The 12,723-nt window shown below is 34.4% G+C and overlaps 1 protein-coding gene across 3 annotated transcripts in view; it reads left to right on the plus strand.

Moving 5' to 3' along the window:
* The window catches only part of LOC149565587 (cell division protein ftsH), a 75,652-nt gene that overhangs the window by 46,404 nt on the left and 16,525 nt on the right, over positions 1-12,723 (plus strand). For all 3 annotated transcript variants that reach the window (XM_089819110.1, XM_089819111.1, XM_089819112.1), the window contains 2 exons: positions 1,793-2,116; positions 2,272-2,572. In XM_089819110.1, coding sequence (XP_089675236.1) covers positions 1,793-2,116; positions 2,272-2,572 — 625 coding nt within the window. The remainder of the gene's footprint in view (positions 1-1,792; positions 2,117-2,271; positions 2,573-12,723) is intronic.

A 12,723-nucleotide genomic window follows, 5' to 3' on the forward strand; every position in this document is an offset into this window, starting at 1 on the left:
CCATTTGACTAAATTCTATTCAGTACCACTTTGGGGGCCAATTATACCATAAAGATTCAAGAATAAACTGTGAAAGGCTTATGACAAGTTTATTGAGAGATGTCATTCTTTCTTGTTAGCTATCTTGAAGTCCAATTTGTTGAAATATTTAGACGATGGTAAGCAGACTCTACACATTAAAACTAATCCTTTTCGAAAACTCGCTTCTAAATTATTAAGCAAAGATGGGTTGGTAAATAGTATGTGTAAGGAAAAAGTAGTCAAGGATAAGGATCTACATCTTCAAGATTTTCTTTTATTGCTACCATTGTAAACATGCTGAGAAGATTTCTTTGGTTCCAACCGTCAGTCTTTTATGCTTGCTTTTTTCAAGTGCTGGGGGTGCCATATGGATATTGCAATTTCAAATATGTTATGCCTTAGATGAAAATGTCCAAATGTATAGACTTAATAATCATTGAACATAAATATCTTAAAACTGGATATTTTTAAGTTAAACCAATTTAAGATATAAGGGTGGGAATGATCAATATTTCTCATGTTTTCAATATATTCATATTGTTAATTCTTTTTACAATAAAATAACTTAATTCATTGTTTATCACTTTGATGTGAAGTTTGCAGTTTTATTGCATAGTAACACGGGGATGCATCCCCCCCCCCCCCCCCCCCTTTTTGCCCCATGTTCCGAAGACTTCAATGCACCAGGGACTTGGGGACTCCGTGCCCCCATCCCTAGCTGCGCGACCAAATTCCGCCACCTCCATCAAGGATGGGGGACATCCCAATGTTGACTATTTGCAGTTTCGACTATTTATGTTTAATGTTCAATGTTCTAATTCAATGCAATGTTCAAGTATTTACTCTTTTACATCTTTATATCTTATATTGCAATACATATTTTCATAACTAGCATTTAAGTACCATATATATATACCCCCTCTCTTGTCCCCCACCATCGTCCCCAAATTAAGGCCCCTCTGTCCCCTCGTCCCGGAAACTTGTCCCCCCATCCCTCAGGGCGGTGTAACTATGAGTTTTAGTGAGTCATAATCATAGCGATTCAAGACAAGGCTTGACACAGATGTCTTCATATCCTTATTGCTGGTCTTGATTATTAGGTTGTATTGCCACTGAAAAAGTGAACATCTATTACATAAGGTGCTGACCACATCTTATGCAACCAGATACACAATTCCTGCGAACACCTTGCCATAAGTACACTCATTTATCTCATAATTTGTTCTTTACTTGACTTTTGGAGGGAATGTTCATTTTGTAGATATTAATGAGCTAAAAGAAAATAGTGAGACTGCTCTAGAACCTTTTTGGACATGAATATATGTTGGTCATGATGTCATCTGTTTTAGTTGGATGTGATTTCTAGTCCTACTGACCTACTCCAGTCAGTTGTGGATGGGAAATAATTATTTTCTTTCTTGCATTAAAGGAAGTTTTTGAACTGCAGTTATTCCATTACCTCCTTTACTTCTTGGTAATGTATATTAGTACGAGTTATATATAATCAAAAAAAGTGTAGTTTTATTTTTCTATATAAGCATTTTCATTCAGTATTTACTGAAATTGATTTTCTGACTAGCTTCAGGTTACTAAATTATATGTCAGAATACTTTCAGTGTTATAGTACTGTTTTTAACATTTCCATGCTAGTGATATACAAACATCTGTTGAAAGTTAATGAGTGCTTGGAAGTTTAAAAGAACATTTGTGGTTTATGGTTCATTTAAAGATGGTTCTTATTCTTGTTGTGCAATACAATTCCGTATTCCAGATTGTTTCATGCCTACAAGGTGCCATTAAGTTCAGTAAACTGGGAGCAAAGCTACCGAAGGGTGTTCTTCTTATAGGATCTCCAGGAACAGGCAAAACACTTTTGGCACGTGCAGTGGCTGGAGAGGCTGAAGTACCTTTCTTTGCTACCTCTGCTAGTGAATTTGTGGAGTTATTTGTGGGAAGAGGAGCAGCTCGAATCAGAGATCTTTTTAGTGTTGCAAGGAAATGTGCACCATCTATCATATTCATTGATGAACTTGATGCTGTTGGAGGGCGCCGGGGTAGAAGTTTTAATGACGAACGTGATCAGACATTGAATCAGGTATAGTTTTATTTTTATACAACTCTAATTAACAAATGCTGCTCAACCGGCTGTCTCTAACTTTTGATTTTTGTTTAGGTGTCTTATATTGTTAGTTACCATGCGATTTCCAAGTATCATCTTAGTAAGTTTTATTTATAATTTGAGATATGCAGTTATTGACAGAGATGGATGGATTTGAGTCAGACACAGGAGTCCTTGTTATTGCTGCAACAAATAGGCCAGAGGCCCTAGATCCAGCTCTATGCAGGCCAGGCCGGTTTTCTAGAAGAGTGTTTGTTAGAGAACCAGATTTAGATGGAAGACGGAAGATCTTAGCTATTTATTTGCGTGGAATCCCTCTAGAGGAGGACCCAGAGATGGTATGCACTTTGGTCGCATCAATCACCTCAAGTTTTGTGGGTGCTGATCTTGCAAATGTTGTTAATGAGGCTGCATTGCTTGCTGCTCGACAAGGTATGTAACTTTTTTTTGTCTTGCCCAAGAAAAGAAAAGAAAAGAATTCTTCAAGCTGGTGCTCAACTTAATTTTTTAAGAGACATAATATATCCATGGTCCATAATAGGAATAAAAAGTGCTGGACTTTAACTGCTCAGAGAGTTTTTAAAAATAGCTAAAAACTTCAAGCTGGTGTACACTTTTTGTTTTTGGTCTTGTTCAAGAAAAGAAAAAACACTTAAAGCTAAATGTTATGATCTAGATTCTAAAGTATGTCCCTGCCATATCTATTATAAATTACAACTTCAAACTTAACAGAAATCTCAAACAGAGAATTGAAAGAAATATTTAACATTAGTAGAAAACAATAACTGTTGAAAACAAGGAATGCTGAAATCAGGAGTGCTTAAAAATCCTACATCAGAAACCCAATTCTTCAAAATCTCAAATTTACTTAGAAAGACTGGAAACCGCGGTCGCATGGTAATGTATCCCAGTTGTTTTCTTGATTGTCATCATCCCCTACCAATTTTGGTCATAGGCTTGGATACCAATTTGTGCCTCCCATGAGTGGAACCGGAGGCGGATGCTCCTGGATGCTGGCCGGATGCGTCGGACTGAACATTTCAACATTTTGCGATTTTTTCCTGTAGCAAGCACAACTTCTAGATTTAATTCGTCTTTGTTAGAAAAGCTGATGGTAACATATTGAAAAAAGGATACGGTGTCCTATGTTTTAAAGAACGGATAACAGATAAAGAGAAGTTAACAGAGGCGGAGGTGGAGGCTGATGGTAACAGATAAAGAGAAGTTAGGGAGAGATAGTACTCACATTCGAGGTGTCGAGTTTGTGACGGTAAGTTGTAGGGATGCGTATGGTAAGTCATAAGCATATGGATTAGCATCATTTTATATCTAGTTTGTATATAATATATTATATTTATTATAAGATATTATATTTATTATAATATGCTTTATATGTTTCATATTATCATATAATATATAGTTATATTTATTATTAAATTTATTGTATTACGAAAATATTATGATATTATATTATATTATATTGATTTATATGTTATATTATTTTATGCTATGTTAATAATATAGATAAATTACGGGGGTATGCCCTTTTGATTCATGTATAATAAAGGACTACTGTTCCAGGCTAGATTGGGGATTCTCTTTCTCCGTTCTTTCCTACTAGTGCCCGTCAGAATGGGAACTTTTGTAATACTCATTAATCTTAATATAACTTAAGGCTTTGGCTGTTTACCGATAGAAATAAAATAAATATATAGATAAATAATAAATTGAATTATAATTTGTTCATTTGAAACTTAATTTGTCTATTTTCATTATTGATCATTGGATCTTATGATTTTTCGTATTTCCATTGGAATATGGCTTATTTCAATTTGAATATTTGTGAACTATCAATTGACATTTATATTTATCTTGATCAATGATGGAGTATCATACCATCAAATGATTTAATTTTGTATGATTCGAATTCAGATTGATAAACATTGAATGATGAACTATATTTTGATTTTGTAATTGTGATGATTTGCTGATTTGCACTGGATTGTGAAGATAGTATATGATATTCATATAATTGATATGGTTTATATTTTATAATGTTATTGGGCATTCAAATATGTATTGGTGAAGTTTCAAGCTATGAAATGTATTAATTTTGTATATTTCTTTCCTTTCTTTGTGTTAAATTTCCGGATCGCTGCAAATGTACTAACACTCCATAATATGTGGTATATCTTTTCCAAATGGCAACGTCCTTGTATTTATATGAGGAATAAACCAAGAGAAGAGACACATCCCTTCATGGGACATGTCTATTGAACAATATGATTAATATAATTGAAAACTTTATTATATATATATATGTAATTTTAATTAATTTCTCTATGATCTCACAGGTTTATCCTACTAAAGCTACCAAAACATCAACACTGCCTCTTAGCTAGGGAGGATAAATACATGACATGTATTATACCATTGGTAATATTAGGTATGGCAAATTTTATGATATCTTTGATCACAAGATATCCGCCATTTTGATATTACATTTGAAATCACGAGTCTTGGTCTCCTAGAATATTGACATTTGATATTCACCAAGTACTTTAAAGGTTTTGATATCACGTCTGATATCAAGAGTATTGGCCTCCCAGAATATCAATGATATCCACCAAGTATTCAAAATAAGGTTTGATATCACATCTGATATCAAGAGTATTGGCCTCCCAGAATATCAATGATATTCACCAAGTACTCTTTGAGTAATGACCTCCCAAAATGTTGAGATGCAAGACATTCACCATATACTCAATTTGTTTGATCTCATAATACAAGTTATTGTAAGATTGTCACTTCACAATGACTTCTGCAAATACAAGTGACATCATATGGAAGTCGTCACTTCTTTATGATGTACACAGGGGGTAGGCCCATTAAAATCACAGTCACGAGGTATATTCATGAATCACAATCCTCTTGACTGGTATAATTTATTGATCACTGGAGAATCCATCACAACATGATTTACTCCCTCTGAATCAATATGATCAAGATCACTGAAGGTTGACTAAATCATATCATCTATCCGCTCCTTCAGACATATGTGTCAAACTCCCTCTAAATCTCAATCTCCCTCTTCCTGTAATAACATTCTCGGAGGAAAAGATCAAGGCACCTAACTCTTATAATACGTAACAAAATACAAAAATAAGAGACACTACTTTAATTATCAAACATAATAATTATTGTTTTGAGGCAAGGATATGTCCCTTGTTTTGGACATTTCCTAATATGCTTTAAAATATTAGAATTTTGGAAACTTAATTCATTCCAATCTCACTCCCTTGTAACTATTCAATAATGAGCATTGATAATAGGTTTCCGAATATTCAATATTCATCACAATAACAAGAAATGCTAGTAATAATATTTCATATTAATAATATTCCATAGTAATAATGTCTGAACAAAATATAGATAACTTACCTCATTACCTTTATGTGTTGGGTGTGATGATTGTATGAGGTAATCTTCATATCACATTCCACCTTAAAGTCCCTTGTCCTATGCTGACTTGGCACCTGATTCCTTCATATACCACCTCCCCCAAATACTTCTAAACATGTGGAAATGATGGCTTTAGTGGTGGGTTGCTTGTAACTCCCACGATCCATGCAATGTCTTTAACTTTGTTATATCCTTCATACTCTTATATTAACGATGGGTACCTTCGTGATTACATGGCACGAGATTTCTATACTTACATTACTTAGTTCTTTTTGCTATCTTCTCCCATCAATGCGCTTCTCTATCCTTATTACTGTTTTGACTCCATGCCCTAATCTGTTTCCCCGGTTTGAACAACTGAAATATGAACTACAGTGTTATCACTGCTGTCTTATCTACTAGGTAATCATAATTTGTGATCATTCTATAAATTTAAATATCATTGGACATCGCAAACAAGAATTTTGTCGTTCATCACTGCTCACTTTGATGGCATTTTTCAATGTCATTTGGGAAACATCGATAATTTAGAATAAGGTTGAGAGGATTTTTTCCTTAACAAAGACACCGTAAAATGCAGCAGCTCCGGGTGCTGAATAAGGAGATTGTAACCAAAATTTTTATCCATGCTCGTCTTCCATGTGTCTCCACCGACCTATTCGTGTTGGCATTGTCTTGATGATGCCACGCACCTTCCTTAGACTGACTTGGTTCGAGAGAGATTTTGTTTTGCATGATTACTATGTGCCTCGAACTGAGAGTTCATCAACTGATCCACAAATTAAGAAATCATTGACTTTGTTTAAAAGAACATTGTATCACATTACTGATATACACTTGAATAAGTGTTCAAACATTTACAATATATAACATTTGTATACAATAATTATATTCATCTTTATCTTAGAGTGTTTCCAATAATAAGATTTCTGCAACTCAAATGTATGACTTCTTCTGACTACTGCAGCTAAACACTTTCTCAAACTATGGCCTCTTTAGTTCTGATCTATTCAGATATTCTGGAAAGTTTTGAGAAACCCAAGCATTACTAGGCATATGTAGCTTGCTTGGGAGCGTATATGGCTACACTGGATATCTGCAATGATATAGATAGCCACTAAGGCTTCAAATGTGCAATTTAATAATATCTTTGTCTTTCCTAATTCAGATTCGAGAGGTTCCTTCCAAGCTATTGCTTCTTGTTTAAGCTAGAAATGACAATCTTTTCACCGAAAATGAGGAGGAAAGAATATTTTGTATTGGTTTGTCTAAATAAATTTTTCTCAACCTAGCTCTGATACCATGTTAAATTTCTGGACCGCTGCAAATGTACTAACACTGCCATACTATGTGGTATGTCTTTTCCAAATGGCAGCGTCCTTGTATTTATATGAGGAAACCAAGAGAAGAGACATGTCCCTTCATTGGACATGTCTATTCAACAATATGATTAATATAATTGGAAACTTAATTTTATATATATATATATATCGTTTTAATTAATTTCTCTTTGATCTCATAGGTTTATCCTACTAAAGTTACCAAAACATCAACACTTTGCATATACATTGTATAACTGTACACACAAACACACACACATCGATACACATCCGCATCCCCCCCACCATCCCCCACCCAAAAAAGGAAACAATCGTGCATCCCGCGTCCGCTTCATTCATCGGAATCAGTAACTAAGGTCATAGGGGTAGCGCCACGAAATATCGTTTGGGCCATTCCTGATGTTTGTTGGATATAGGAAATGCCTGGGAAAGAGGGCAGTTGGGAGGGGAAAAATCTTGGCCACATTCCATCTGCCCCTGATGTTTTCTGGACATAGGAAATGTCCTTGAAACAGTGGTCACAGTCGGAAGAGAAGTGTCTTGGGGACCTTTATGCCCCTTGTCATTTTGGAAAAACTTTTGGCCTTCGAATCTTCATTTGCAGACCACCATCATATGGAAACTGAATTAGCTGTGAATGAGAGGACATGAGGAGACGATCTTTTAGTTTTCATGTACCACCATACTTGAATCAATGAATATTGACACATTATTTATTGATTCTCATTTGAATTCACTGATTTAGTTTTAATTTTGAAATTTTAAACTCCAATTTCTGGTTTGGTCTAATTGCTAGTATACTTTTTATATCTTTAAGTTTATTATTTCCCAATTTTTCTAGCTTCTATCTCAAAACAAAAGTCTTCTATCATTGTTGGCCTAGTCCTGGAAATGCCATGGAACATAGCTGAAAACATTAATTTCTGATTGCATTTTTAAACTGAAGATTGTACAAGTAAGTTAAACTAGAGTAATGCATAGAGTTGTCAACACCGGGAGGAATACCATTTATGAAAATACATGAAACTACACATAGGAGGAGATCTTGCTTGTGAAGGAAATGGCACCAATTCAAGCTTAAACATTCCTAACGGATTTATGGCTGCCACACTTGGCCTTACTGCAACCTCCACATATTAACAGCCTAAAATTTCAAAATATGCTTTGCCTCTTAAAGCTTAAATCCTTTTTATAGCTTGTTTTGTTCATGACAGATGCTCACAAATCATTCATTACAACAAGTTTCCTTGTAATTCCTGATTACAGCTAAGATGCTTTATAAAAACTAAGTTACTGGTTTGGGAACTAGGATTCTATTATGCCAGTACAGAAAATTTTAAAGGAATAGGAGCTTTTTGTTAAATTTTATAGGATCGATTTCTGGAAATGTAATAACACTCCTGATTATTTCAGCGTGTTCCAAATGCAGATTTGAATGCTATATAAATATACGTAGAAGAGACATGTCTCGTCACGAGACATGTATCAATGGTAATAAATTAATCATCAATTAGACTATATATATATAAATAATAATAATATATAATATATATAAGTAGATATACGAGGGTTTCTCTAATTGATGATTAACCAATAACCATAGAATGATAATCTCTAGGTAAATTCAATCCGACTAAAGCTACAACATTAACACTCCCTCTTAGCTAGGGAGGATTGTTATCTCAAGTTAGAGAGATATCAACATATATCCATCAAATTAGATGTCATCTTTCGATATCATCCGAAGTATGATTCAACAAGAAATATCAATTGTATGATATTTATAATACTTATATTCTCTTGGTATGTGCACTGGCATCATGTTCATGATGCCTACCAAAAGGATATATAGTATCCTAGAAAGGATATGTGTTATCTAATCTCCAACACACTCTGGGACAACATGTGAATGTAGTCTATTAGATAACAATCATAATATTAACAACTTAAAGTAATATCCTAGAAATGATATGTGTTATTTTAGCTTTGGCACACTCCTGGACAACAAGTGAATGTTGTTTATTAGATACAATCATAATCTCAACAACTTAAAGTAATACTCTAGAAGGATATGTGTTATCTGACCTCCGACACACTTCGAGACAACAACTGAATGTAGTCTATCAAATAATAGTCATGATCTCAAGTACAACAACTTAATGTAGTCCATCATGACAACTATCATGATCTCTGATATATTCCGGGACAACAACTTAATGTAGTCTATCGTGATACATTTATTATCATGATCTCCAACACATTCTGCGAAAACAACTTAATGTAATCTCCATTACAATAACAGGTCAAGCCATTGTTAAGATCGTCACACTACAATAGTGACCTCACAACACAAATATTGATGAAAGGTCGCCACCTCTCATGATGTTTTCCAACAGAGTGATGTAGTAACTCACATGATATCCACCATGAACCAAGTCAGAGGGTGGACCCACCATAGCTACTTCTAGGGGGTGGAACAAGGGTTTTAACCTCAAACTTCTCTCTCACAAAGAAGAATGTATTTCAAGGAATTTCACCTCAAACTCCTCCCTCTCAATCTGTAGACTTTTTCAGTCGAAGGTTGCTTCTGAGGTAATGTTAGACTCCCTTTGAAACTGATATCAATCTTTTGACCTCCTCGTACAAGGTTGTCTTTGATGAAGTGTCAGAGTCCCTTTGAATCTGATATCATCTTTCTAATCTCCTAGCAACAAGTCGTGTCATGCTTCCCTAGTTCAACAAGTACCCTGATAGCATAAGGCCTTCCAACCTACATACATGATCACTGGAGAATCCATCTCGACATGGTATCCTTCATCTGAATCAATATGATCAAAATCACCAAAAGTTTGACTGAAGCATAACTTCTAGCTGCTCCATCTCTTTGTCCAAGGTTGCTTTTGATGAACTGTTAGACTCCCACTTGATATAGGAGGATACTTCACAATCTCAATCATCAAGGATATTCACTTCAAGAGACTCACTTTATCCAACATTTCATTAGATGAATAATGAATTCTAGATCATAACTTTATCATAAGATTGAATTCTTTACAATTTGTGGTAGCATGTATAAAGTGCCAACCTTCTTTTCCTGCAAGAACATCGTCAAACACAAAGGAAAAGATCAAGGCAACTAACTTTCATGGTATGTAAGAGAGAGGCTACAATGGGTAGATAAATATAACACTCAAGTATAAGAAATGCTTATCTGCATATGAAAGTCCATAGACATTAAAATCAAAAATTGCCTTCTTAGGTTATTTGAGAATAAAACATCTCCACTCCAAAGATGGTTCAAGTGGAAATGGAACATTGGTTATTATTAACTCCCCACAATGTAAAATTCCCACTCATTCCATTGTATAGAGTCAGAACATTTATTTTAAGAGCGAGCCTGCAATCTATTTGTGATCTCAGCATATACAGACATGGTCATTGGTTCTATAGTAGGCGCGTAGGAACTCAAATTAGCTTCGCTAATTCTTTGCTTGATTGATTGATCAACGCTAGGTAACAAAGGACTGGTATTCGAAGATTGATCTGCTAGTGTCTTGTTCACTGTGATGCTAAGGTAAAATGAGACACCATAGTAATACATTGCAAAAGTTTTCCTTGCCCTTCAATGATTAGCTTCATATCGCTTTTGTTTGTCTTATTCAATCTGTTTAATGCTTGCATGTGCAATGACGATTTCGCTGAAAATATTTTAGTTGCTTGCTCAATCCTTGTTCCTTCTCAAAGAATATCTGCAGACTCATACTCTTCCTTCTGTAATTGATGCTCGAAAACAAACACTATTCTTTCCACAACATAGAATTCTCATCTTATATTGTATGAATCTTCCTTCGCTGGACTCGTGTCATAATAACAATTTATCCTAGCTTATAATGATTGCACCCCTTCCAAATGAATTAATGAATCACTTGTATTTTTTCTGATTATATTTTCTCTTATTATAATATCACCTTTCAATTAATCTTTGGTTGAAATTGCTTACTAATGATAATCTAATTATTGGAGTACTTTTCATTGTTGCATTCAATAATCTCTTCAAATATAAATCGATGCAAATATTCTTTCCCTCAAGTCACTATTTATAACATTCATTTCTGTGTATCATATTTTCAAAGTGGAGATTTGACACATGCTAGTAAGTCATTGAAAACAATAGAAATTGATGGATGAATGGTTTAAATTTTATTCTGCTCTATTTAATATTCGATTGGGGTGTGTCCCTCTATAATCACATTGCATATGAAATTGCAGGCGAGAGTTTTTGTTTGTATTCTTAAATATGGGTTTAATTTTTTTCTTGCATCCAATATGTTGCCCTTTATATATCTTCATATCATTTGGTATTTGCCCCCTTTTAAATCAGTATTTTTTCTGTTTTAATAACCATTTGTGGTCCTTATTTTATCCCTCTGGCAATGGCACAGAGGATTTAACCTTTCACTTTATGCCTTTCCTACACAGGTTTGGCAGTGATGCGTAGGAATCGTAGATATGTTTCTTGTTTTGTCCGCCCACGGGATGCGTATAATATGATTCGCTAGTGTAAGCCATGTTCGATTGACTTATTATATATAGGTTTAGGCATGCCTTAGGAATCTCTGTACTTTTACACGTGGGCGCCTTCTTGGCATTCATTCTATTGAGCTATGGTATTTCAGTTGTATGAAACACATTCGACACCTTTTCTTCTTCGATGGTTATAACAAGCCGCATGGCATGATTGCAATGTGAAATGGTTATTGGTTTGAGCCTGTGTTAGATGTAAATCCGTTGAGAGAAGCCTTGTACTTGTATATATTCATCCAGCGCTAATAAGATTTAGGGATATTAGCAGCTGCTTCCTTCCGATGAAAACTCAATTATCCATTCCACCTTGTATTAGAATGTTTGATACAATGCCATATTTGATTGGCACAATAAATATATATTGTCTTCAACGAAAACATGTATCTCAAAAGATTTAATTTTCGGTGCGTGAGCAAACTTTGGTATATTGGGCCCAAAAGGAAACATTAAAGTCTTCACTTTTAAATGTTGTAAATATTCAATACAACCAAGACATCATTAATTTCTTCAGGAAATGTCACCTCACTACTTTCATCAAATATTCTCCTCAAAATCTTAATCACGTCATCCGATTATCTAGAATAACATAACGTTTATTCTCTCCCTTCTAAAAATAAGATATTTTAGGTCTGTTCAGCATGGTTAATGGAGGAGATGCAGAAAGCGATAGCAATCACAATGGCACAAGTAACAGGTGAGACTATTTCAACAGAGCCTTAGTTTGCCAAAGCATCTCATACACGGTTGTGGCAGTAGTAAGGATTTGGTTGGAAGATTATACGATATAAACAGGTGTTCATAAAAAATGGGTATGGAAAAATATATCCTGAGAATGGATTTCATTTATTTCCATGATGAATTTATTTCCAGAGTATAGAGTACACTTTTATTTTATTTGCAATATTTTCTCAGGCTTGACTACAAAGGACTCATTTGAATGCCTTTTGGTGACTTTTCTAATTATTGACTTTGTACGCTGACTCCATATCTTCTATTGCAGGTGTGAATCTATTTTACATTCACAACCTAGCTTTGATACCATGTTCAATTATATAGGATCGATTTCTGCAAATGTAATAACACTCCTGATTATTTCTTTGTGTTCCAAAATGCAGATTTGAATGTTAGATAAATATTTGTAGAAGAGACATGTCTCTATGGCAATAAATTAATCATCAATTAGACTATATATATATA

The sequence above is a fragment of the Cupressus sempervirens genome, chromosome 3 (assembly GCF_028749045.1).
Source record: "Cupressus sempervirens isolate cs-2001-9-10 chromosome 3, ASM2874904v1, whole genome shotgun sequence".
Classification (NCBI taxonomy): domain Eukaryota; kingdom Viridiplantae; phylum Streptophyta; class Pinopsida; order Cupressales; family Cupressaceae; genus Cupressus; species Cupressus sempervirens.